A 26750-nucleotide genomic window follows, 5' to 3' on the forward strand; every position below is an offset into this window, starting at 1 on the left:
ACTTCCAGAGCTTACGAGGAATGTCACGTTTCTTTGTTTTGTAAACAAAAAAATCGTCGTCCGATTTCTCTGTTTACGACGTAAGCACTTTCTCTTTTCAACTGGTGGACAATCGATTATTCGATGCCCACTCTTTTAAATCTTTTATTAAAGAAGTTTTTTCTTTTCAGTTATGTATCGGATGGTTCCAGCCATCCATTACATAACAGGGTGAATTACCACCAACTCCTCCTTTATCGAGGGACCAAAAAATGTAATATTTTATGAACTACAAATTTTCAATTTTGTTACTTTTTAGTGCTAAATTTTATATATTAATAAAAAATTTGTTTTTTTTTTAATTATTATTACACAGACTAGCAAGACTACCCAGCATTGCCTGGGGCCATAAAATAAAAAAATAAATAAATACATGTTGAATAATGTTCAGTTTCACCCCTCTCCCTCAAAGAGAAATTCTTTTCTATTTGTTTTTTTTTTTTATGTGATGAGTAGAAAAAATAAAATTGAGGATTCCTCCAGAGCACTACTAAAAGCACCAAATAAAATTAAGGATTTCTCCAGAGCACTACTAAAAGCACCAAATAGAATTAAGGATTCCTCCAGAGCACTACTAAAAGCACTAAATAAAATTAAGGATTCCTCCAGAGCACTCTCGTCCTTTTTTGTGTAGAAATGACAATAATTAAGAAATGAGAAATCAAATTCAGAGTTAGTATTTTTGAATTAAGAAAAATGCTGACTCATTTCCTGTGCTTTATTAATCTCATATATATAAAACTCACTATGTCTGTTTGTCTGTCTTTCTCCACATTTTCAAACTTAACTTCAATGATCTGGCAAGAACCGGTGTGTCAATGTGATTGTGTCGGATATCTAATTTATAAAACTCACTAAGTCTGTCTGCCTGTCTGTCTCCATATTTTCAAACCATCTCTTCTGAAACTGAAAATCACAGAGCGGCATTAAGAGGCTCAAATGATTGGATTGTTTATTGACTGTTCTTTTATGGATCTTTAGCCGATTAAAATCGTTTTAAGGGATTAAAAAAATGGGTCGAAATTGAAAAAATTGTTATGTTTTGTATATTAATTTTAGTTTATTTTTAATCAGTCTATATGTGTGTCACGTTGGTACAGTGGTAACGTCACCAGCTTTGAATGCTACAGTTTTGGTTTCAGTTTCGATTCTAGCTGATGGCACCCAAATACTTTTTTTTTTTTTTTTTAAATCACTACTATGATAATATATATGAAATCTCGACAAGTTGTAATATCATATTTAAGCATATTTTCTGACTGTGCAAAGTCGGGCACACACCATGCTAGTACATGATAACATTAAAAGTCATGCTTAAATTTGGATCACATTAAATGATGCAAATGGCCATATGACTGCCAAACAATGAATCTTTTTTCTAAATTTTAGATATTATTTTCCCGGTGTTAAACTGATTTTAAACAAGTACTAACTCTGTGTTTGTTATCTATTTCTATAGTTTTACCTAGACAAACATACAGACAATTGTACTTTTATATATAGATGTATTCACTTTTTTTTTCTTAATTCCATGAAGTTCAATAAGTGTGCAACTGCTACCTTGTTGTGAACAATAATATATATATATATATATATTACATATATATATATATATTACATATATATATATATATTACATATATATATATTATATATATACATTCACATGGAAATGTTCTTGAAAATGTTATATACATTCATGTGGAAATGTTCTTGAAAACGTTATATATACATTCAAATTGAAATTTTCTTGAAAACGTTATATATACATTCAAATTGAAATGTTCTTGAAAACGTTATATATACATTCAAATTGAAATGTTCTTGAAAACGTTATATATACATTCAAATTGAAATGTTCTTGAAAACGTTATATATACATTCAAATTGAAATGTTCTTGAAAACGTTATATATACATTCAAATTGAAATGTCCTTGAAAGCGTTATATATACATTCAAATTGAAATATCCTTGAAAGCGTTATATATACATTCAAATTGAAATGGTCTTGAAAGCGTTATATATACATTCAAATTGAAATGGTCTTGAAAACGTTATATATATATTCAAATTGAAATGGTCTTAAAAACGTTATACATACATTCACGTGGAAATGTTCTTGAAAACGTTATATATACATTCAAATTGAAATGTTCTTGAAAACGTTAAATATACATTCAAATTGAAATGGTCTTGAAAACGTTAAATATACATTCAAATTGAAATGGTCTTGAAGACGTTATATATATTCAAATTGAAATAGTCTTGAAGACGTTATATATACATTCAAATTGAAATAGTCTTGAAGACGTTATATATACATTCAAATTGAAATAGTCTTGAAAACGTTATATATACATTCAAATTGAAATAGTCTTGAAAACGTTATATATATATTCAAATAGTTTTGAAAACGTTATATATACATTTACGTGGAAATGTTCTTGAAAACGTTATATATATATATACATTCAAATTGAAATGTTCTTGAAAACGTTATATATACATTCACATTGAAATAGTCTTGAAGACGTTATATATACATTCAAATTGAAATAGTCTTGAAGACGTTATATATATATATATATATACATACATTCAAATTGAAATGTTCTTGAAAACGTTATATATATATACATTCAAATTGAAATGTTCTTGAAAACGTTATATATACATTCACATTGAAATGCAACGTTCACATATATCTAATAAAATTCCATGCATGAAAAGAAATCACTTTGGTGTTAAATGTGAACACTTTTATATCTTGAATTAAAAATAATTTATTTGAAGAAATCCTTTTCAAGATTTATAACATAAAATTCTCATTTCTCTCTATCTACATTGTTACAAAGCAAGTATGCTCTCTCTACCATGCTAGAAAGTTATGCATCTGAGAGTATCGGGTATCTCTACAAAGCCACCATTCGCCCAAGCATGGAGTATTGTTGTTGGGTTGGTGCATCTACCATTAGTCTCACTCTTAAACAGGGTTCAAAAGAAAGTCACTAATCTGATTGGTCTCACACTGTCAGATAGGCTTCAACCTCTGTCCCATCAACGGAATGTTGTAGTCCTGTTTTACAAGTATTTGAATGGTAGGTTCTCCAACGACCTTCAATCTCTTGTACCCACCTTCTCGACAAGCAGCTAAATCCCACTCCTACACGGCACAATCACGTTGACACACCATTTCTCGCCAGATCACCGAAGTTAAGTCACATTGATCCTGGCCAGTATCAAATGGGTGACCATTTGGGAAGGCGAGGCACTGTATGTACCGTGAGGTAAATTACCAGGTTGGGAAACTGGTGCGGTCTATCCTTTTCTTGAGGGTAGATGGGTCTCTCTTAAGCCGTGGTAGGCAACCCATCTAGTGATGGCATCACAATAAAAAAAATACTCTTGATAGACCTAGTGAAGCATCAAGTATTCAGCTAGCGACAAGATTTGAATTACACTACAAACTCGTGTAGTGAGTTCAATCTCGGCGTCGGCCGCATGTAACGTTAAAGATCCCAAGATACTAGAAAGCTTTCTACTCTAAGTTTCTTCTCTCAAACTGCAACAAGCATATTTATAGGACATTCATATCATTTTATTTGATATATGGGACGTCTTACACGTGTTTCATTAAATGGTATACAAACAAGAACTTGTTTACATTGGATTTAAAGGCTACCATGTTGTATTCAACCAGGAAGTAGGCCAGCAGAACAGTGTTCCACTGGCAGGCATTTCTGGGAAAGAAGCTTTGTCATGAAATCTGTGCTTAGATGTAAGCACAGATAGAGGCTGGGGGAAATTGTATATAATGGTTGTAGCTAGTCGAGTGATTTTTGTGAAAGTTTGGCAGGGAGCCATTCATTTCAATTGGGGTGTGATGGGGTTTAGAGCGATTATGACGAAAAGAGAGAAGCTTGGTTTTCGATGCATTAAAATTAACTAGCCACCTTTTTCCTTCATTGCACCACGTGCTCAAGATCAGAAGAAAGAGAATCAGAAAGGTTTTGGTCATTGCTGGTCTTTGAAGTGTTGCCATAGATTGTGGTGTTGTCTGCATAAATGTCTACGAATGATCTAAGAATGTGATTTGGGAAATTATTGATGAAGATCAAGAAGAGAGTTGGGCCCAGGATGCCAGCGTTAACATTATGAGATTCTGCCCATCAATGACAACTCTTATAAACCTATCATAAAGAAATGATTTAATAATTGAGAGGACATTTCCAGCTATTCCGTAGCTGGCTATCTTATGAAGTAGACCTTTATGCCATACTTTATCAAAAGCCTTTGATACATCAAGAGAAATTGCTCTAGAAACGAAGCCCCTGTCAAGAGATTCACTAATCCTGTGTGATATAGCAGTGAGTACATAAGCTGTAGATCTCGCAGAGCAGAAATCATATTGCGTGTCACCGAGTAAAATGCCAAAACTTTTGCTGAGGTGGTTTAAAACTTCTGTTTATTATAGATTCCAGCAACTTAGTCATGACACACAGGAGACTGACGGATCTGTAGTGAGAGGGAAATGAACGATCTTCGGAAATTTTAAATACGGGGTAGACTGACAAAGTTTTCCAGGGTGTTGAGAAACATTTCTTTAAGACAACACTTAAACAGCTTTATAAATATGAGAGTTAGTTTCGGTTAAAGCACTATGATTGGAATGCTGTCAGGGTTAGTTGCTTTAATGGAATCAAGGTTTTGATAAGCTTCACAACATCATGTACAGATATTTGTATGTTGCATAGTGTGTTTTCAGTCATAGGAGGAAATACAGGAGGTAGGTGGCCCGGATTACAAAGGGTAGAATTTGCTGCAAAGTTTTTGGTAAAGAGTTTTGCTTTGTCCGATGCTGCGATAGAGGACACACTTCTTTTGTTCATTTGTTATTTGTTTTTGTTTTTTTTTGGTGGGGGTCACCACTTATCAAGGCCCGAAGGCCACTCAGGGACAAGGGTTATTGCGTGTACAGTAATCAATGATATAGTATTGTAGTAATCATTAGTATTGGATATTTGATAGAGTGTCTTACTTAAGGGGGCGGTTTGTCAGGTGTTTGTTTATGTTGGACTTGAAGTCATCCAAGTTGTAGTCAGGTGGGAAACAGGCAAGCGGCAGAGAGTTCCACTGGTGAGAAGTTCTAAGAAAGAAGCTTTGCTCATGGAATCTACGTTTGGATTTAGGCACAGATAAAGAGTGGGGAAAATTATTGGCAGTAGTTTCAGCCAGACGGGTGTTTCTTGTGAAAGATTGGTGAGGAGGGACGAGGGATTGGAGCTCAGATGAGCACCTGCCATGGAAATAACGATGTTTGTTATTTGTCAAAACTTGTGGGAACGAAGCTACTGCTCAGCTACTTGATGTACTAAGCATACGAATCTCTTGTATTCTTTATTACTTTGTTACAATGGTTGCTGGCAGTTGTAAAGGTAGCTTTGGTTTCACATCTATTTCGTTAAAAGCAATGGAAAGAGTGGGTTCTGTGCATGATTACAGTGACACATTTTGGGGTCAACTACAGCTGGCTGTTGTCAAAAATATTTTTCTCAAGGAAAGAAATTGAGACGAAACTGATGATAAATAAACTCACAATTGAATCAACTGTTGCGATATTGGATGAAGCTAGCTTGTCTCTGTCTGAAAAAGACTTTAATGTTCTTGAGATAAAAAAATGGTTATCGAACTGCAATGATCAGATATTGGTTAAATGTGAAGATGCAGAGTATGCATCGATCTGTAAGAAAGATTTAGCATTCACAAAGACAGTCCGGAGCAATTTGGCAAAGTTCGAGGAAAGAGTTTTATCTGAGGAATGAGAGAACAGCATGTACAAAAAGCTAAAAGTTGAAGATTGAATGCCAGATGTTTGAAGGCAATTCCTCTTCGTACACATTCGAATTCAGGACATTCCTGAAACGTTTGGAATTTTATATGTCCATGTTGGACAACGAATTGGACAACTTGCTATTATTGAAATCCAAACTTAATGGAAAAGTTTTCAAACTTGTTTTGGAGCTCGACGTCAGAGAATTACAAAAGGGTTATAAATGTGCTCAATGACAAATTTTTGAACCGCAAGATAGAAGGGACAAAATTTTGGAAAAGATTCTTCCTCATCCCGACCCTTTTGCAAACCTTGGTCAATTGAAAAATTATATTGAATACGTCAGAGCCGATTTGACAGAGTTGGATCAATCCGTCAAAGAAGTTTTTTTTTTAAGACAGTTCATTTTCCAAACACTCATATGTTATTTGCAAGAATCTTGCTGAGATTTGAAAGGAATTAACGTCCCGAAGAAAGGAAAGATACCCTTTGATCAAAACTATTGTTGAAAACATGTCGGAAATTATTGAATTCATTATGGCTGCGCCTGCTTGCCCAAAGGAGCAGGAACATTGTGCACCAAAAATGTCCACCATCTTACCTGTTAGACATCATGGTGAGGGCACGAAACCCGCAAGGGAATTCTTCCAAAATAAGGAAATTCACTCTGATAAAACTTTATTCTGGAAAATACAATAAATCCTGAAAATTGTGCGATAAATACGAACGTAGAACGAAGGATTGTTCTACATTCAAAACTTATTATTCAAGGCTTAAAACATGCGACAGAGCTCGATTTATGTAAAAACTTTTTGGGTTCGTACAAGATGTTTTTTTGGGGGAGCGTGTTGAAATTTGCTTAGCTATTGCAAAGGCTGATTTTTTTTTGATTTTTTTTTTTTTTACATTTTCACCCCAAACAAGGCACATTGCCACTTTGGTGTAGGGGGCTACTATCAGGGGCAACAACTACTGGCGTACTATGTAGGGATTTGGGCAGCAAGATGTCAGTTCACGTTGCACTTGAACTTCTGCACGTCAGTACAGTTGGGGAAGCAGGGACCTGGAATGGAATTCCAAAGTCTAGCGGTTCTGGGGAAGAAGCTACTGGAGTAGAAAGATCTTTTACATCTAGGGATTTCTACAGTGTGGGGGTGGGATTGAGCAGCCTGTCAGGTTTGTCGAGGGTGTTCGCGTCGTGAGGGGCACAAGTGCTTGCATTTCGTCAGAGCATTCACCATTAAAAGGGAGCTTCTTGGTGGAAGTTTCCTTTACCCATACGTGCATGGAGATAATTTTATTTCGAAGGCGCCAAAATCAGTTTTCTAAGACTGTTCGAACAAGACATGCTGCAATGGGAATGGGAGGAATTTTCCTCGCTCTTTCTCTCCACAGACGCATTCTTCTTAGGAACTCATGATTTCTGTGGTAATGCCCTTAAATGGGACCTTTGAATTATTTCCCAGTTAATGTCGGCACGTTACTTACGGAAAAATGGTTCATTAAACTGCAGAAGCACCTGTTAAAAACTATACAAGTTCTATAATTGAATACCCCTCCAAAAACAAAAAGAAAGAACGAAAAACATAAAAGCATGTTTTTGTAAACTTACTGACAGCATTGCGTCCTGAATTCTGAGATGGAAAAAAAAAATGAACGAATCTCTTCGCAAAAGAGAGTTGTCTCCCTTAGAACAATGACAAATTGTAAAACAGCGCCACCGGTATGCCAAAAATACAATTTGAAAAAAAAAAAAAAAAAAAGGTAAATTTTTACAACATGCCCTAGCGTATTATAAACACCCTAACCTCCCCATGTTAAGAACGGTTTTCAAGGTTGAGGGTGTTTATTCTGAAAGCCGTTCTTAACATGGAGAGGTTGGGGTGTTTATAATACGCTGGGGCACGTCATAAAAATTTACAAAAAAAAAATAAATAAAAAAAATCGTTTCATTTTGTAGCCAAACAGCTCTGCACAAAATGCCTTTGTCAACACAGGGTGAAGAAACTTGAAGCTAACCAGTTATTAAAAGGCCAAATTTTGTTATCCTTGTTAATATAACAACGATGATAACCGCAATCGTATCTTCTCCTCACCGAAACGAGGAGACAAAGCCTGGGAGGATAACATCCTGTGCGCGAACTGAATATTCTAATTATCCCAGCCGAAAAAGGTCGAACAACAGAATTTCTCTTTACCGCAAATTTCTCCAACCTTTACTTTCGAATTAGTCCGGGGAGGAGGGGGAGAGGGAGGGCACTTGCTATTTAAGTCAATGAATAAATTGAACCAATTGTTAGTATTATGTGGGTATGTATGGGATTGTATGGCCCCCAAATTCGCCTGACATTGTAGTTGATCCGCAGTTGTAGTTATACGTGCACACATGTCTGTAGCGTGATCGGTTGGGTTTGGTCGGTTGGCGGAGGGTGGGGGTTCAATTTACAGCGGTTTCTTTGGATATTCTTCACGCGAATAGGAAGAAGATAGACAAATACAGACAAGAAAAGCAAGCGATAAGATTACTACCTACATTTCTTCAGAAAAACCAGTTGCTTACAAACTCACTGCCACTACGGTCGACTAAAACTGCGTTGGAGTCGAACAACAAAAAAGTTTCTCATTTCTTTAAAATAAACAAATAAAAAAAATTTAAAAAAAACCCTTTGACTTTTAAATACTTTGTTTTTCGAAGTTTTATTTAAAAACGTAAAAATAACACCTGATGTTTGATTTTTTTTTTAATCAGCTATTCATTTATCTCTCTCGCTCTAAGTAGAAAAATAGGTTTATTTAAAAGTTAGGTAACTGGTATAGATCCAAACCCATGGCTGCTAATATTGGCTCGATAAAATCCAGTAACGAGTTACAACAGCTAAAAGACCATCACACAAAGTTAAACTAGGGTTCCTGCAACGAAAGCGCACTTTTTTTCTTTTCTTTTTTTTTTTTTTTTTTCAATTTTTACAGCGGATTATTATCGATTCAACCCAAGATGTAATTATTTTTACTTATATTGTGCAGTTTTTTTTGTTTTGTTTTTTTCGTTTTTTTCATGTGGGCGATTTATTTCTATTAACAAATTACACTAGAAAGCAATTATAAAAAAATATATATATATTTGTACCTATTTTACTATGCCTCCCCACGGGACAGAGTTAGACACCAGGGTCGTTTTTTAACGTGGAGAAAAGGTACAAAAATAAAAATTGTCTCAGTCGTGAAGGATTTCTCCTCCACCGAAAGAGAACAAGAAATAGAAGTGCAACTGCAGCATCTGAAGAACAGATACTACACTTTGATCTTGACCAAAAGGCCAAGACAAGTCAAAGCTCAACACCTTCAACTACAAAACACAACGCAAAAAAAATATTTTATTTTTTTAAGCGATTACGTGTTGAACAATGAAAAACGTAACGGAAAATGGGTACATTTTAGGAATAGGTATCCGTAAACACTTCCGACTGCCAACGGAGAAAGTCGAATCCGAATCAAGTTTCGACTTCTCAAAAAAAAAACAAAAAAAAACTTTAATATTTAATCATTTAGAGTGAAGAAGCACTGAAGAGTGAAGCATCACTCAATTTCGCATATAAATTTAACGTAAAATGATCCCCGTTTCCGCACCACTTTAGGGCAGTTAACCAATTTTTTCTTAAGACGAAATTAGTTTATCAAAGTGTAGTCTGATACTGCTACTTTTCTGTCTTCGTTCAGTTGCGGAGAAATCCTTCTTAACCGAGACATTTTTTTGTCACCAATGAGTACTTCTTTCTTGGAGAGTTAAACGTTCCCCATTTAAAAACACGATCTTATGTCTACCCTCGTATGGAGGCAAATAAATTAAGATTTTCAAGAGTCTCGAACAATGTTCCTGATCAAAGTCTATTTTTAAAAAATGTGAAGTGTTAAAAACACGTGACCTCTTTTAACCTTATCACTAACCTTAAGTCCGGGTGGTAATACGAAAATTAAATATATATTAAAAAATAATAATAATAAGTGCGAGTGACTGTCGTTTAACAACGGACGTTCGAAAGTAAACTATGATTATTTTAAAAGTTTATGCAAATATTAAAAAATAATTGAATTGTTCGTGGCTTATTTCAAAATCGAATCATTCAAGATCTTAAAATAAAAAAATGAAGCCATAAAAATAGAATCGGTAGAAATCGCCACATTGTCGCCAGGTGCTTCTCGCATATCCGATTGCAAGAGACGAGAATATTTGAAATGAATTGATTAGTGGCCATTGTTGCACGTTTTTTGTCTTAGCAACATGTGTTCAAAAGGAAAACTTGACAACAATCAAATAAAAATGGATTGGTATTGTTGCTGCTTCTTCAAATTTTCTAATTGATTTATTTTTCCTTTTTAACTAAAATAAAACACACACACACACACACATATATATATATATATATAAGAAAAGAAATAGGTCATTAGTATTTTTATGGAGTTACCTTAACAACAACAAAAACAAACAAATAAAAATGGTTACTATGGATTTTTAAGGAGAGAAAAAGACGAAGCCAACAGTGGAATTTATGGAGTTGAGTTTGTTTTTTTTTTCTCCTCATTTCCGGGAATATAACTTTTTTTTTTTTTTCTTATTGTTTTCAATTTATCTTTTCATGTTAATAAACTTGTATGGCCACTTTTCGTGTGTCTACGTGCGTGTTTCTCGCCGCTACGTGACTCGACTTGCAAATAAATTATCATTTTATTTCTACTATTTACTTGCCTCCCCACGAGGGCAGAGTTAGACACAAGGTCGGTTTTTAATGTGGGGGAAATCCAGCTCCCAAAAAAGGGTCACTCTGGATAGAAACAAAAATAAAAACTGTTTCAATCTAGAAGGACCTCCTCCGTCGACTGAGGTTAGAAAAGGAGAAGAAGAAGCGCACACTAATCTTATTTTTATTAAACATTTTGTTGAAATCAAAAATTCAATAGAAAAAAACTCGAAATTAAATCCACAATCATGCATTTCGGTTTCTTTATAAAATGTCCGCCAATTTAATGTTTTCTTGGTATTTGTGCACTTATTGAACCGTGCTGAAATAATGGTAAATTTATACAAACACCGTGACAGCGAATTAACCCTAACCCTAAACCTAACCCTAACGCTGTCACGGTGTTTGTATAATAATACCGAAATAATAACATCATTATTAAGATGGGGAGAGGAGGAGGATGGTGTTTTGTAAATATTCTATACTTTCACCTAACAATTTAATAAACAAAAAAGATATCGTAAAACTTTAATTTAACTTGAAAATACTATTTAAAAATAATGAGATTCAACAAATGCACAAGAAAGCGCCGTTTTCTTAATAAAATAGGAAAATACGAGGTACTTTTGAGGTTTCAAAGTTTGAAATGACTTTGGAAAATCGTCAAATAAAAATGCATTTAAACTGTCTTTAAAAATTCTTGTCGAATTCTTTATTAAAAAATAATAATAATGAAAGTTTTTAAGCTTTTTTTTAATTTAATAATTGTAAAACCGATTCTGCTCTTTTCCAACAATTAGTCATAATTTTATAACAACTTGGGGCACTTACGCTATGCACTTATCGTGTTAAAATAATATTTAGAAAGCCGTTCTTACCATGGGGAGGGAGTTTTGTAACTATTCTGTACCTTTACCTAACGAATTAAAAAAAAAAAAAAAAAAAAAAAAGGTATCGTAAAACTAATTTAATTTTAAAATAACTAACCATAGACATTTAGTAGATTTGCCAACAAAACAAAAGGTGTGAAAAAAATAAATATACAAAAAAAATAATGTAACCAAAGGCAATATAACTTATTCTTCTAGATACCTGGACAAGTTTGTTTGTTTGTTTTTTTTGTTTGTTTTTTTTGGTGTTTTTTGTATTTTAACTATTTTTTTTTTTTTTTTCAAAAATTATTTTTTTACTTAAAAACAAATGTAGCGCCAAGTCTGTTAGAAGCTGTGATAATCGCCCAAAAATCGAAAATCAAACAATAAATCCATTAGGTGTGTCAGAAATTTCGTGAAAATAGTGAATAATTCCACTCATCTTTCCAAGCTTATAACTCCTCGAAAAATGTAATTCAAGCCCTAATTTTTATTTTTTTTTAATTAAAGGAGCAAGGACCAAGGTTTCATTAAAAAAAAAAATTTTTTTTTAAATAAAAAACGTGCTTTTTTTTAAAGGTTTTAAACTTTGGACTTTACAGGTAAATTTCTAAAAAACACTACTTTTTTTGTTTTAAATTTGAATATATTATTTATTGACCTTTTCTCTTCAATTTGTGATATATAAGACTTTGGTACATAAATTAATTAGTTACTTTTTAATAGACATTTCAAAATGGGAGGCGTGAATTATTCGACCCCCTGTCTTTCCAAGCTTATAACTCCTCGAAAAATGTAATTCAAGCCCTAATTCTTTTTTCAATTAAAGGGACAAGGACCAAGGTTCCATTTAAAAAAAAAAATAAAAAATAAAAAAATAACGTGGTTTAAAAAAAAAGGTTTTAAACTTCAAACTTTACAGGTAAAATTCTAAAAAACACTACGTTTTTTTTTGTTTTAAATTTGAATATATTATGTATTCACCTTTTTTCTTCAATTTGTGAGTAAATTAATTATTTACTTTTTAATAGAAACTTGAAAATGGGGGGGCGTAAATTTAAAAAAAAACGTTTGTCTAAAATATTATATTCGGTTTATTAGAAAGAACATAAAATTTCACATTGACCCTGAAAATATCGTAAAAATAAAATCAATAGAAAAATTTTAATAGATTTTTAAAGTTTAAAAATTGAAAAATATTGAGTTCGGAAAATTCATTATTGTTTTTTAAAAAAAAATATTTCTATTACTTTTAAAACAACTTCAATAGTTTATTTTGGAAAAAGAAAATAAATAACCCACTTTTAACAGAGAAATTACGAGATTTTTATATTTTATTCGCAGTTTCGTGTTAGGGGTGTCAAAAATTTCTACAAAAATTCTGATACACCTATAAATCCATCCCATAAATGTCACTAATCGTGCGAAAATATAATTCTCTACCAGTATTTTGTTTAATTTTCGATTTTTAGCGATTAGTGAGGTTCAAAATTTTACAATAGATTTTTCTTTATTAAAAAACAAAAAATAAAAACACTTTCATATAAGTTAAAACAAAAACTTACCCAGGTAGGTAGAAGAGTAAGTTATCTTGCATTTGATAATATTTGTTATATATTTGTCATTTTCCTGTTTTTATTTTGTTGGCTATTCTGATAAAATACCCATAAGTTTTCACGTTATGGTAAATTACGTTCGTTTTAAGGAGGAAAGGTCAATACGGACACTTGTTTGAACGAACAAAAAACATTTTTTATTAAAAAGTTGAGATTATTTGAAATATAACAAAATGTTCTAAAGAATCCGCGGTCGCGGTACTTGTGCAGTTTACGGATCGTGCTGAAATAATAACGTTATTATTTAAAAAGCCAATCTTAACAATAAGGAGAGGCTTTGTTAACTATTCTATTTTACCTAAGTGGTAAACGACACGGACTAACACCATGAGTGTTCCAAGTTCGAATACAGTTCGTTCCACAGAATCACTTTCAATTAGAATGTTGGCAACCTTCACGTGACCATTCCCATAAGTCTTGCGAGAAAGAATTCTGATTAGAAAAATATCGGAAAAACAATAAAATCTTCGGATTCATACGAAATGAATGATGACTAAAAATTTAATTTAACTTGAAAAAAAATGAATATATATAGAAAGAGCGAGAGCGTAGTTCGTAAACTGCACAAGTATCGAATTGACTTTTGTTTTTTGATCGATACAAGATTTAATTTGATGAATTTTATTTTAAGTTTATACTTGCGGGGGGGGGCGTTATATTATTATTATGAAATTTTGAAGAATCAGGGTTGTGTATGGTTTCAGTGTCCCCCAAAAAGTCATTTTTATGCGATTATTTGATCTGTAGTTTTAATATTAGATTGGTTTTTATCTTGAAAGGAAAAGTTTTAAAAAACAAAAGTTGAATTTAATATGAAGAATTGAATATTTTGTATTGATAATTAAAAAAAATAATAATAATGAAAAAAAAAAATTCTTAATTATAATGACAACCCTAGCTCTCACAAATACATAAAAAAAAAATTTTAAACAGTAAATCAAAATTTTTAAGAGGAGGGGAAGGTGCTTGTTAAGATATAGTTGACAGATCCATTTTTTTTTTAATATGTCGTTTGAAGCCAAAATAACAATACTTAATTGTCATGTGGAAAAATAGTAATATATCCAAAAATTACGAAAATTCATGGAATAGAACAACTATTGTGTTTTTAGTGAAAAAAAAGTCCGCTAAAACAAAACATCGGTCATTAAAGTGGCAAAATGGAAAATAAGTATGTCCTCTGTATTCGCAATCTTCAAGGTGTTCATATGAATTTTCGTAATTTTTGGATATATTACTATTTTCGACATGACAATTAAGTAGGTACTGTTGTTTTTGCTTAAACATTAAAAAAATTGATTTGTCGATTTCACTAGCGCCCCAAAATATGTTGGGGTGATATACTTCTACAGAATTTGAACCGAATGTTTTTTTTTTTTTACTTTAATATTTTTTCAGAATAAAAACAAAAATCGAAAACCGCCAAATTAAATTTCCATTAAAAACCCATATTATCTTTTTAATTATTGTGTCGAAATTAGTTAATATTACTGCATTTATTACATAAAACGTGTACTTTCACGATTCATTCATCTGTCATTATTTTCGAGGGGGGGGGGTAGTAAGACAGACTGTAGTTACCTCCCCTGTTTATTATTTAAGTTTAATTTGAAATTTCGAAAACTATTTTTTCTCATTAATAATTGATTTTTTTTTATTGCATTTTCACCCTAGACAAAGCACAGTGCCATTTTGAGGTAAGGGAGGGGGGGCTACTATTTGGGCCATAATTGCAGGGATACTATATAGGGAGTTGAGCAGCAAGATGTCTGTTCACATTACACTTGAACTTATGCATGTCAGGTCAAGGAAGCAGGAACCCGGAAGAGAATTCCAAAGTCTAGCAGCTCCAGAGAAGAAACTATTAGAGTAAAAAGGCTTTTTTACATCTAGGGATCTCAACTGTGTAGGGGTGGAATTTTGCTGCTTGTCAGAGGTATTTACATCAAGGGGGTACAAGGGCTTGTAGTTCGTTGGAACATTCACCGTTAACATACTTGTAAAACAGGCAGAGGGATGCAACATTTCGTAGATGGGACAGAGGTTGAAGACTAGCTAACAGTTCAGGACCTATCAGGTTAGCAACTCTTTGGAACCATGTCCACGAGTGAGAGACTAGTAGCAGATACACCAGCCCAGATGTGACAACAATGCTCCGTACATGGACGAACTGTGGCCTTATAGAGATACAGGATATTTTCAGCCATAAGTAGTTTTCTAGCATGGTAGAGAGAGCCCACCTTCTTTGCAGCAGCCGCGGCAATGTCCTCGGTGTATCTGCTCCAACTCGTGTTCCCTGTGAACGTTAAGTCGAGGAGTTTAAACGAAGAACTTTCCGGTAATGTTATCATTAGCCATGACTATTGGTGGTTCCTATTTACAATGCCTCCCCACGGGACAGAGTTAAACACCAGGGTCGTTTTTTAACGTGGAGAAAAGGTACAAAAATAAAAATTGTCTCAGTCGTGAAGGATTTCTCCTCCACTGACAGAACAAGAAATTGAAGTGTAGCATCTGAAGAACAGATGGTATTTATTTGCTTCCCCACTGAGCAAATTAGGCACAAGGCCGTTTTTTAATGTGGAGAGAGAGGGAGGGGGGAGGGAAAAGGGGACCAGCTCCCGAGAGGTGGGAAATGGGGGCTGGATAGTAAATGTTGGTCTGTAGGGTGATTCCTACATTGACCAAGGTCTGATATGTGGGGTTATCCCCACATATGGTCTTTGCTTGCAGTATCTGTCGGAATAGATACTACACTTTGATCTTGACCCGAAGGCCAAGCAAAAAAAAAGAATCTGCGTCTTGGTAGCATTGAATGTTACCATCCATTTTTGCCCCCATTCAACAACAGACTGGATGTCATTATCTAGGGTTTCCGTCATTGCCTTAGATATGTGCTCATTCATTTTTCGTAATTTTTAGATATTTTACTCATTTCGACACGACAATTAAGTAGATAGTATTCGTTTGAATTTCAATTCAATATTTCCGAAGAAGAGCCCTTAACTTAATAGTTCGGCAGAAGTCGGTTCAAATTCTATAGAAGCACTATTTATATAGTCTTGAAAGTTTCTATAAAATCTTTAAAACGATAAGAAAAATTTTAAATGTTCTTCGTTGGAAAAATATTTTGTCAGTAAATCAATTAATCTCTCGTATCTCTGCATAGTTTTACCTGCACGAACAAACAAGAATACCAATGTTCTTAAAGGGATCACCAGTTGTTTACCATGAAACACGGTTTCAGGGATTTCAAAACAAAACCGTATATTAAATCATGGCTCTCCAGCTGCGTTGATCAAACACCACCTCCCTCAAAACACATGAACAAAAATATTTTTGATACTGAATTTAGTTTTTTTTTTTTTCCGTCAAATAAATTTAGGCTAACCAATTCATGTCATTTAAAAAAGTATTTCTTACCTATATATATATATGTGTGTGTGTGTGTGTGTGTGTGTGTGTGTGTGTGTGTGTGTGTGAAAATACTAAGTTCTCAAAAAAAAAAAAAAAACTGATTTTTTTTTTTTTACAACTGCAAATATTTGCTCATCCTCACGAGGGCAAAGTTAGACACAAGGTCGCATTCTTATGTGCGGAGATGCTATGCTCCCCAAAAAGGGAGTATCTGGATGAAATTATAATAATCTTTGTGCAACCAAATCTAGAAGAATCTCTCCTCCTCCGACAGAGAGCAAAACAGATACTACAACTTGATCCCAGTCAAAAAATGTCTATTTGCTTGTATAAAAAAAAAGGGATGCTGAAAACGTACATCGCTGAAAATCGGTTCAAAAACATAATTGAAAACAAAAAATAATTCAGTGTTTTTTTTAATGATTTTTTTTTTTTTATTTATTTGACCTCAAAATTTTTTTTTTTTTTTTTTCAACAAAGTTTGGAGGCGATGATTATTGAGCAACAATATTAAATGTTGCTACGAGGGGCTTGACCTTCGGGACAAGATCAAAGTGCAGTATCTGTTCTTCGTTGCTGCACTTCAATTTCTTGTTCTCTGTCAGGGGAGGAGAAATCCTTCACGATTGAGACAATTTTTATTTTTGTTCCTTTTCTCCACGTTAAAAAACGACCCTGGTGTCTAACTCTGTCCCGTGGGGAGGCATTGTAAATAGGAACAATATTAATTAAATGTTGTTCATTATGTTTTTTAGGGTGTTTTTTTTGTTTTTTTTTTACCTACAGACCACACACACACATATATATATATATATATATATATATATATATATGCTTATTTACTGTATCGCGCTTTTTTTTCTCTTAATAGTATTTACCATTTGAATTCAAGTTTCAAGCTAGTTTTGTTTATTAAATTGTTAGGTAAAAGTACAGAATAGTTAAAAAGAACAACACTCATCCTATCCGTGTTAAGAATGGCTTTCTAAATATTATTTTAGTACAGTACAATTAGTGGCGCTAATTTAGTGCATGGGTACCGTAAAGAGAGATTGATTTCACTTATTATTATTAGAAATCCTAATAACTAATAACTTACACGTATTTTTAGTTACACACGTAAATATTTATTTGCGTTTAAAAATTATACATTACGAACTTAAATCAATCACATATATATATATATATATATATATATATATATATATATATATGTGTGTGTGTGTGTGTGTGTTTATTTGGTACTTGTGAACTTTATGGACTTTGCTATTTTTAGATGGGATTTTCAAGTTAAATTCAAATTTTATCTTTTGTTTATGAAATTGTTAAGTGAAAGTACAGAATAGTTAACAAAGCCCCGCCCTCTCCCCAAGTTAAGAATGGCTTTCTATAAAGTATGTTATTATTTATGTACACTCCATAAACTGCACAAGTACCACGCATATATAACAGGGATCGTCGTTATTTTATTGATAAATAAATAAATCTATTTTTATATGAAAAAAAAAAAAAAAATGAAGGAGGGAAAGTGAGAAATGATACTGAAGATCAAACAAGAATTCTTGTCTAAATTTTTAAGTTTGTTTTTGTTTTTTGGGGGTGATTTTTGTGTTAAAAACAAAATTTAATCACGAAATTTTCATGAAAAAATAAAAATCGAAAGTAAAAAAAAAAAAAACGTTTTTTCGTGTTTCTTTCATTTTTGATATTTAAAAAAGAAACTAGAAATTCTAATCAAACCTTCACAACTGGCCATTAACTTTATTTTTTGTTTTTGAAAACTTAATTATGCAATTTTTTTTTATTTTATTAAATAATTTTAAAATCATTTCATTTTTTTTTACATTTCTATTGATTTTGCGTTAAAAGTTGTTTTTTTTTCTGAAAAGTTGGTTTCGAAAGAAAAAAGTTATTAGAAGTTGGTTTAAAAGCGAAGCAAATAATAATAATTTAAAAAATCGTTTGTTTGTTTTTCTCACCCTTTTTCGTCTTTCTGTCGATTTTGGTTCATGTTGAATGAAAAGAAAAATGGATAAAAAGTTTGATTAAAAAAATATCCGTTAATTTCTTCGTCGTTTTTTTTTTCTCGCGATTTCGCTTTGAAATGGACGAGAAATCTACAAAAAAAAAACTTGTTGCAACTTGATTAGCGCCTCCCCTTCACCCCCTCTGTTGCTGCGTCTTAGTCTCTCGTATTTGCGCAACCTACCCCCTTTATATCTCTCCGTCTATCCCTCTTGTTTATCTTACGACTTCTCTCTCTCCCTCCCTCTCTATCTCTATTTATCTATCAACATTTCTCTTTCTTTAGCTTTACTAGTTCTTTCTCGCTTGCAGAGTGTCGTGCTATATTTCTTTCTCTCTCTCCCTCTCTTTGCTTTTTTCTTTATGACAAACTATTTTTTCTCTCTATCTCCGTCTCCTTCTTATTCTTACGACTTCTTATAGATTAACTTATTATTCGTCTCCTATATTTCTCCTCCTCACACTCTCTCTCTCTCTATATATATATATATGGATGCATCTCTTTCCCTCTTTCTCTCTCCCAATTTCCTATCTTCTCTTTATCTCCCAATTTCTCTCTCTCTCACTATATATATATATATATATATATATATATATATATATATATATATATATATATATATATATATCGCACTCAATTTCTATCTTTTTTCCCCTCTGTACCCACCACTTCCTCTCCGTCTCTCTGCACATCTTTCTCTTTCTCATTTCCCTGTCCCTTTCTTTTCTTCTCTCCCCTCCCCTCTCTTTCACTACTTATCTCTCCATTCTTCTTTTTCTCTTTCTCACACAAATTACCCCCCCTCTGTCTCTCTCTATCTCTCTCTCTCTCTCCCTCCCTCCCTCCCTCTCTCTCAATCCAATGTTAATGTAGACATTCAACATAAATCGTGTTAATCGATACGATATCCTCTCTAAAGAGACGATAAATCATCCGGTTCTTTGATACAATAGAGACACCTTCAAAACATGTTCCTCTTCTAATGAAAAAGCACTTTCATTTCTAATAATCGACAGTCAAGGCTTCAAAATCATTTTCGAATTTGCAAAGTAAAAAAAAAGTCGGCCATTTTAAATATATTAAAAATCGCTCCACCTCTTCAACCTTGACCGATAAGTTATATATATATATATATATATATATATATATATATATATATATAGTTTAGTCCGGCTTTGTTCGTACTCGTACTGTTCATAACTTTATGTGCATATGTATATATATATTAAAAAGGTTAACACATATCCAGGTAACCTACATCTAAACTTTCAAATTGGCAGAGGAGTTTGGTAGAGTCTGCAAAGGTCAACTCTTTCAACTTTGACCTTTTGACTGCCAAATTTCTGTCCAAAAATTTATTCAAAAGCTGACTGGGTGTCAAATTGGCAGAGGAGTTTGGTAGAGTCTGCAAAGGTCAACTCTTTCAACTTTGACCTTTTGACTGCCAAATTTCTGTCCAAAAATTTATTCAAAAGCTGACTGGGTGTCTGAATAAAAATTTCAAATATTTAGACCCAAAATTGGCTGAATAGATTGCAAGAGACCGCAAAGATTAAATCTTTTTAACTTCAACCCCATGGCAAACAAGTTTTCAGACAAAAACCAATTAAAAAGCTTACTCTATGTCTGAATACATTTTATGTAAAATTTCAAATGTTTAGACCAAAAATTGGCTGTGTAATTTGGTAGAGACCGCAGAGGTCAAATTTTTTTTAACTTTGACCCCAATTTTGATCCCTTAACATTTATTGTTTTGGGCTCAAATCAAATTAAAAAGTTTGATCCATGTTCAAGTAACTTACATCTAAAATTTCAAGTGTTTAGACCCAAAATTGGCGGAGGAGTTTGGCAGAGTTTTCAAAAGTCAAATCGTTGAACTTTGACGCCTTGACAACCAAATTTCTGGCCGAAAACCAATTAATTTTTTTTTTTATTACATTTTCACCCCATACAAGGCACATTGCCAGGGATCTAAGTTCCAGGGGTACTATGTAGGGAGTTTAGCAGCAAGATATCTGTTCACATTACACTTGAACTTCTGCATGTCAGTACAGTTGGGAAAGCCGGAAACCGGAAGAGAATTTCAAAGTCCTGCAGTTCTGGTGATGAAACTATTAGAGTAAAAGGCTTTCTTACATCTAGGTATCTCAACTGTGTAGGGGTGGGACTTTGCTGCTTGTCAGGGTTTGTCGGGGGTATTTTTGTCGAGGGAGTACAAGTGTTTGTAATTCGTCAGAGCATTCACCATTAAAATACTTGTAAAACAGGCGGTGGGACAGGGGCTGAAGTTTAGATGACAGTTCAGGACCTATCCAGGAGTGGGAGACTAGTAGCAGATGTACTAGCCCAAATGTGACGGAATACTCCATACATGGATGAATGGTGGCTTTGTAGAGGTACAGGATACTTCCAGGCGTAAGTAACTTTCTAGCACGATAGAGAGAGCCCACCTTCTTTGCTGCAACCTTAGCAATGATCTCAATGTGTCTATTCCACGTACACCCGCATTTATATCAAATTTTTTGGGTGTATTCTTCTCTCATTTAAGAAGGATCTAATTATGCTAAGCATTCGTCCAAGATTTTATTTTCATGAGAAGACTATCATGCCATACCCTGTCAAAAACCTTAGATATATCTAGGGCTACTGCCCTTCTTTCCCCTGCCTTATCCAGTGCTTGGTATAAACGTTCAGAGATTACAGTTAGAATATCTGCAGTAGAATGGGCTTGCCTAAATCCATATTGGTGGTCTGACAGAAGTTTAGCAGCTGTAAGGTAGTGGACTAGAGCTTGATTAATTAAGGACTCAAATATTTTGGCGAGAAGAGAGAGGAGGTTAATTGGGTGATAATTTAATGGGTCAGTTCTTTCGCCAGAGTTTTTGTAAACTGGTACCACAGAAGCAGTTTTCCAGCAGCTAGGAAAGCAAGATTCGTTAAGGCATTTGTTAAAGAGTTTAGAGAGAACAGGAGTGACCTCAGCGGAGCATTTTTTTAATAGCACAGCTGGTATGAGGTCAGGTCCACATGCTTTTGAGGTGTCTGGGCTTTTTATAATATCATGTACTTGGGAGTGCATGATCTTTAGATCATGTAGCCTGGTTTCTGTCTGCAGAGGAAAATCAAGGAGGCTTGCTGGGTCCAAGGTAGAGTTTGAGGCAAACTGACGGGCAAGCATGTCAGCTTTCTCAGTTGCTGTGCAAACAACTGCATGATTGTTGGATAGTGGGGGTATTGTTGATTGGCCATTATTTACTACACTGTTGTAGATTTTCCAGAAATCATGATTTCCTAATTTTTGCGTTTTTCCCCCAAATCTCAATACCCCTTACGTCAAATCTCAATACCCCTTACGTCAAATCTCAATACCCCTTACGCCAAATCTCAATACCCCGTACGTCAAATCTCAATACCCCTTACGCCAAATCTCAATACCCCTTACGCCAAATCTCAATACCCCTTACGTCAAATCTCAATACCCCTTACGTCAAATCTCAATACCCCTTACGCCAAATCTCAATACCCCTTACGTCAAATCTCAATACCCCTTAGGTACAAATCTCAATACCCCTTACGCCAAATCTCAATACCCCTTACGTCAAATCTCAATACCCCTTACGCCAAATCTCAATACCCTTTACGTCAAATATCAATACCCTTTACGTCAAATACCCCTTACATCAAATCTCAATACCCCTTACGCCAAATCTCAATACCCCTTACGTCAAATCTTAATACCCCTTACGTCAAATCTCAATACCCCTTACGTCAAATCTCAATACCCCTTACGTCAAATCTCAATACCCCTTACGTCAAATCTCAATACCCCTTACGCCAAATCTCAATACCCCTTACGTCAAATCTCAATACCCCTTACGTCAAATCTTAATACCCCTTACGTCAAATCTCAATACCCCTTACGTCAAATCTCAATACCCCTTACGTCAAATCTCAATACCCCTTACGCCAAATCTCAATACCCCTTACGTCAAATCTCAATACCCCTTACGTCAAATCTCAATACCCCTTACGTCAAATCTCAATACCCCTTACGCCAAATCTCAATACCCCTTACGTCAAATCTCAATACCCCTTACGCCAAATCTCAATACCCCTTACGCCAAATCTCAATACCCTTTACGTCAAATCTCAATACCCCTTACGTCAAATCTCAATACCCTTTACGTCAAATCTCAATACCCCTTACGTCAAATCTTAATACCCCTTACGTCAAATCTCAATACCCCTTACGTCAAATTTCAATACCTCTTACGTCAAATCTCAATACCCCTTACGTCAAATCTCAATACCCCTTACGTCAAATCTCAATACCCCTTACGCCAAATCTCAATACCCCTTACGCCAAATCTTGAGTTTGTAGACTGAAAATTAACAGATTAACAGGTCGGGAAATGCACACACACACACACACACACACACACACACACACACTTCTTTTTCTTCTTCTTCTTCAGTAGTCCGTCGCTGACGACGATGACGTTGCACCATGCCTAACAGTCCCAGATAGATTACACCTGATGCACTCGCTGGTGACTGTGGAGTCCAATTCGTGAATTGCATACACGGCCGCAGGCAGCACAAGGGAAGATGCCGTCTGCCCGCTGCGCTGCGTGCCTTTGGTGTCTTCTACGCTCTGCTCGGTCGTTATAGGTGGAGGTGAAAGTTTCCAAGCCCTCTTGGCAGATGTTTCGCCATTTTCTCCGATCAGCAGCAGCATGTTCGATGGCGTTGGATTCTATGCCACACTTTTTCAATGATGTTTTTAGTTGGTCCTTGAAACGTTTACGTGGACCCCCAGGGTTACGTCTGCCCTCTGCAAGTTCCCCGTAGAGGACCTTGCGTGGGAGCCTTTCTGCTGGCATCTGGATGGTGTGACCAAGCCACCTAAGTTGTCTATTAGTTAGAATTATTTCAAGTGGGTCCATTTGAGTGCGCCTGCGTATCTCATTGTGTGGCACCCTGTGCCACCATTTTAAACCTAGTATACGCTGTAAGCAGTTGGTATGAAATGCTTCTAGCTTTTTCAGGTGGCGTCTATAAGGCACCCATGACTCGCTGCCATACAAGAGGATGGAGAGACAGATTGCTCTATAGACAGAAACCTTGGTGGTGGTGGTGAGGTTATGGTTCATAAAAACTCTGTGCGAGAGTCTACCAAAGGCTGCAGCAGCCAGACCAATGCGCCGTTGGACCTCACTTGTTAGGTCACAGGAGTCAGTGAGCACTGAGCCAAGATAAGTAAACTCTTGAGTGTTTTTCAGTGGCTGATGGTTGATTGTGAACATTGGTGGTTCCTGACGGTGTTCACATATGTTAAGTGCCTCTGTTTTGTTGATGTTGATGGCTAGACCAGCTCGGGAGTAAATGTTGGAGATAGTGTTGATGGTGCGCTGAAGACCCTCTTCAGATGAGCTCACCAGAGCTGTGTCGTCAGCGTATTGCAATTCATGGATTGCTTCTTCTGTCACACGTGATCTGGCATGGAGGCGACGCAGATTGAAGAGGTTGCCATCCAGCCGGTATGAGAGGCGGATCCCATCAGCAGGATGGATTTGCTGTTTGGCAACATTGGAAACCGCAGCAAGAAAAAGATTAAACAAGATGGGCGCAATGACGCATCCCTGCTTCACACCCGATTCTACCAGGAAGGGCTCAGATTTTAGTCCTGAGCTGGAGACGCGAGCCATAGATCCATTATGGAAAGCCTTCAGGACACCCAGGAATATTGGTGGGCAGCCAAATTTGACGAGTACCTCCCAGAGCAAAGGACGGTTCACAGTGTCAAAGGCCTTGGCGAGATCTACAAAAACCATATATAGATTTTGGTGTTGCTCGACGCTTTTCTCCTGGAGCTGTCTTGCAACAAAAACCATGTCAATCGTGCTGCGCTCCTGTCTGAAGCCACACTGCGATTCAGGTAAGACTTGATTGACAATGTGTTGGATGATACGAGACAGTAAAATTCTAGTGACAACTTTCCCTGAGGTTGACAGGAGGGAAATGCCTCGACTATTGCCACAAATATTTCTGTCACCTTTCTTTTTATATATGCTGATGATATCTGCATCCTTCCATTGTTGTGGGCAGCAGCCTGACTCCCAGACATCTTGGATGATGTTATGGAGACAAGTGGTAATGGCATCTCCGCCATGCTTAAGAAGCTCAGCTGGTATGCCATCAGGGCCAGTGGCTTTATTATTCTTGAGGTTGTTAACTGCACGGCTAACTTCATGGATATTTGGTATTACATCCAGTTCTTGAATTACAGGAAGGTCAGGAAGATGGTCAAGAAAAGTAGGGTCGATAGGGTTCTGCCTGTTCAGTAAGTCTTGGTAGTGTTCAGCCCACCGATTGAGTATGGCAGTCTTCTCAGTATAGAGTATGGAGCCATCAGCACTACGGACTGGGCAGAGGCTATTGTTCTTTGGCCCATAGGCTGTCTTAAGGGCATTATAAAATTGATGTTGGTCCCCCATATCAGCTAAACCTTGGATCTCAGTTGCAAGATTGGTCCACCATTCATTTTGCATTCTTCGGATTTCCTGTTGGACTTTTGACCGAAGCTCGGCTAGCTTGGCACGTGATGCTGGAGTTGGATTTGCAGTCACTGCTTGCTGTTGCCGATTTTTTTCTTCAATTAGTTGATGAATTCCATCAGACTGCTCGTCAAACCAGTCTCTATGTTTTCTTCTTGAGAATCCCAAAATGTCCTTGGCAGTATTGAGGAGGACTTCACAGATGCTTTCCCATTTTTCAGTTAAGAAAGCTGTTGTTATGGGATCTGCTGCAGGAGTTGGTAAGGTAAGACATTCAGCCAGTTCGTTTTGTAGAGCAGCTCGTGTTGTAATGTTGTTGAGAGCTTTGAGGTCAAGATATTTTCTGGGAGCTTGACGGCGAGCTGGAGGCCGGATCTTAAGAAGGAAAATAGAGCGGACAAGGCGATGATCTGTCCACCCATCTGCTCCCCTCATGGCTCTGGTGATTCTCACATCTTTCATGTCATTACGTCTTACAATAACATAGTCAAGTAGGTGCCAAATTTTGGACCTAGGATGCATCCAGGTGGTCTTGAATTTGTTTTGGAGCTGGAACATGTGTGTGTGTGTATGTATATACACAGGGTGTTATGAAGCGTCTAGTGTGGTTATTGGGCAATAGGTCGCATTCTCTGCATGCTCCTTAGTATAAGTTGCATGCTTTGCTTGTGCTTTCTCGCTTTCAGTGCTACCGCTGGCTAGCCCCGTGCGAATAGGGAAGCCGAGGGCGTAAGTCTTCCCCTGCCAGTACACAGCCTCTCTAACACCAAGACCTCTTCTGTGCCTCCTCGTGGCCACACACGGTAACTGGTTGCCTCGCGGCTCCAGGCTGAACAGCAAGGGACCTCGGAGCAGCAGGGGGCCCCAGAGATGTGAGTCCATGGCCCACCGACGTGTGGACACGCCCTGGTCTCACATCAACCCCTGCCCCACAGCCCAGTGGGTTATCCTTGGTTGGCATTGGGCTAGGGGAGTAAACCCCAACGAGAAAATCTGTGTTGGGGTGACACATTAGGCAAAGTCTGACAAACTGGACTCTTGGCACACTCCTGCAGCAGCCTGTCAGTCCAGTCGTCATGGTCTCTGCCTGCCACTGGAACCGCTGATGGTCTGCCAAGATAGTGGACTGTGGAGCGTGCACCCACTTTTCACTCAAATCATCACTGCACTAGTTTTGCCCATGCCGACTCTTTATTTCCCACACGCTATTTTTTTTTTTTTTTTTTTTTTTTTTCTCATCTACAAATACAAGTCCTCCGGCGATGGGGAAGGAGTGGTGGGGGCAGGCAAGGTTGTTGCTGGCAGCCCTTAGCTCCAACCCTGCACGTGAGGCGGCCCCGGGGTGATGGTCACTGGATGGCTGGGACTGGAACTGCAGCCTCCTTCGGCAGCTCCCAGGGTGACTGGGCGGCCCTTTTCAGGATCCACACCACCCACCCTGAATTGGGAGGGGTCTAGAAAAGGTGACCCAAACAAGTGTCTGTTCCACTCTCCACGGACAGGTAGCCGAGCCTCGTCGTGGCAACCCATACCTCGGTCCTAATAATACTAAGAAGCTAATAATTGGCACTTGGAATGTGCGTACTCTTCTCGACCTTGACAACAACTCAAGACCTAAACGGAGAACAGCTCTAATTGCATATGAGTTAAAGAAGT

The 26750-nt window shown here is 36.1% G+C and overlaps 1 protein-coding gene across 1 annotated transcript in view; it reads right to left on the reverse strand.

Moving 5' to 3' along the window:
* Positions 1-18713, reverse strand: part of LOC145297818 (uncharacterized) — a 174820-nt gene extending 156107 nt beyond the window's left edge. The window contains exon 1 of the mRNA XM_080144129.1: positions 18491-18713. Within this exon, the coding sequence (XP_080000255.1) occupies positions 18491-18522 (32 nt within the window). The 5' untranslated portion in view covers positions 18523-18713. The remainder of the gene's footprint in view (positions 1-18490) is intronic.
* Positions 18714-26750: the final 8037 nt, after the last annotated feature.

Source organism: Euprymna scolopes, chromosome 18, assembly GCF_053919585.1.
Source record: "Euprymna scolopes isolate OS-2025 chromosome 18, ASM5391958v1, whole genome shotgun sequence".
Taxonomy (NCBI): Eukaryota; Metazoa; Mollusca; class Cephalopoda; order Sepiida; family Sepiolidae; genus Euprymna; species Euprymna scolopes.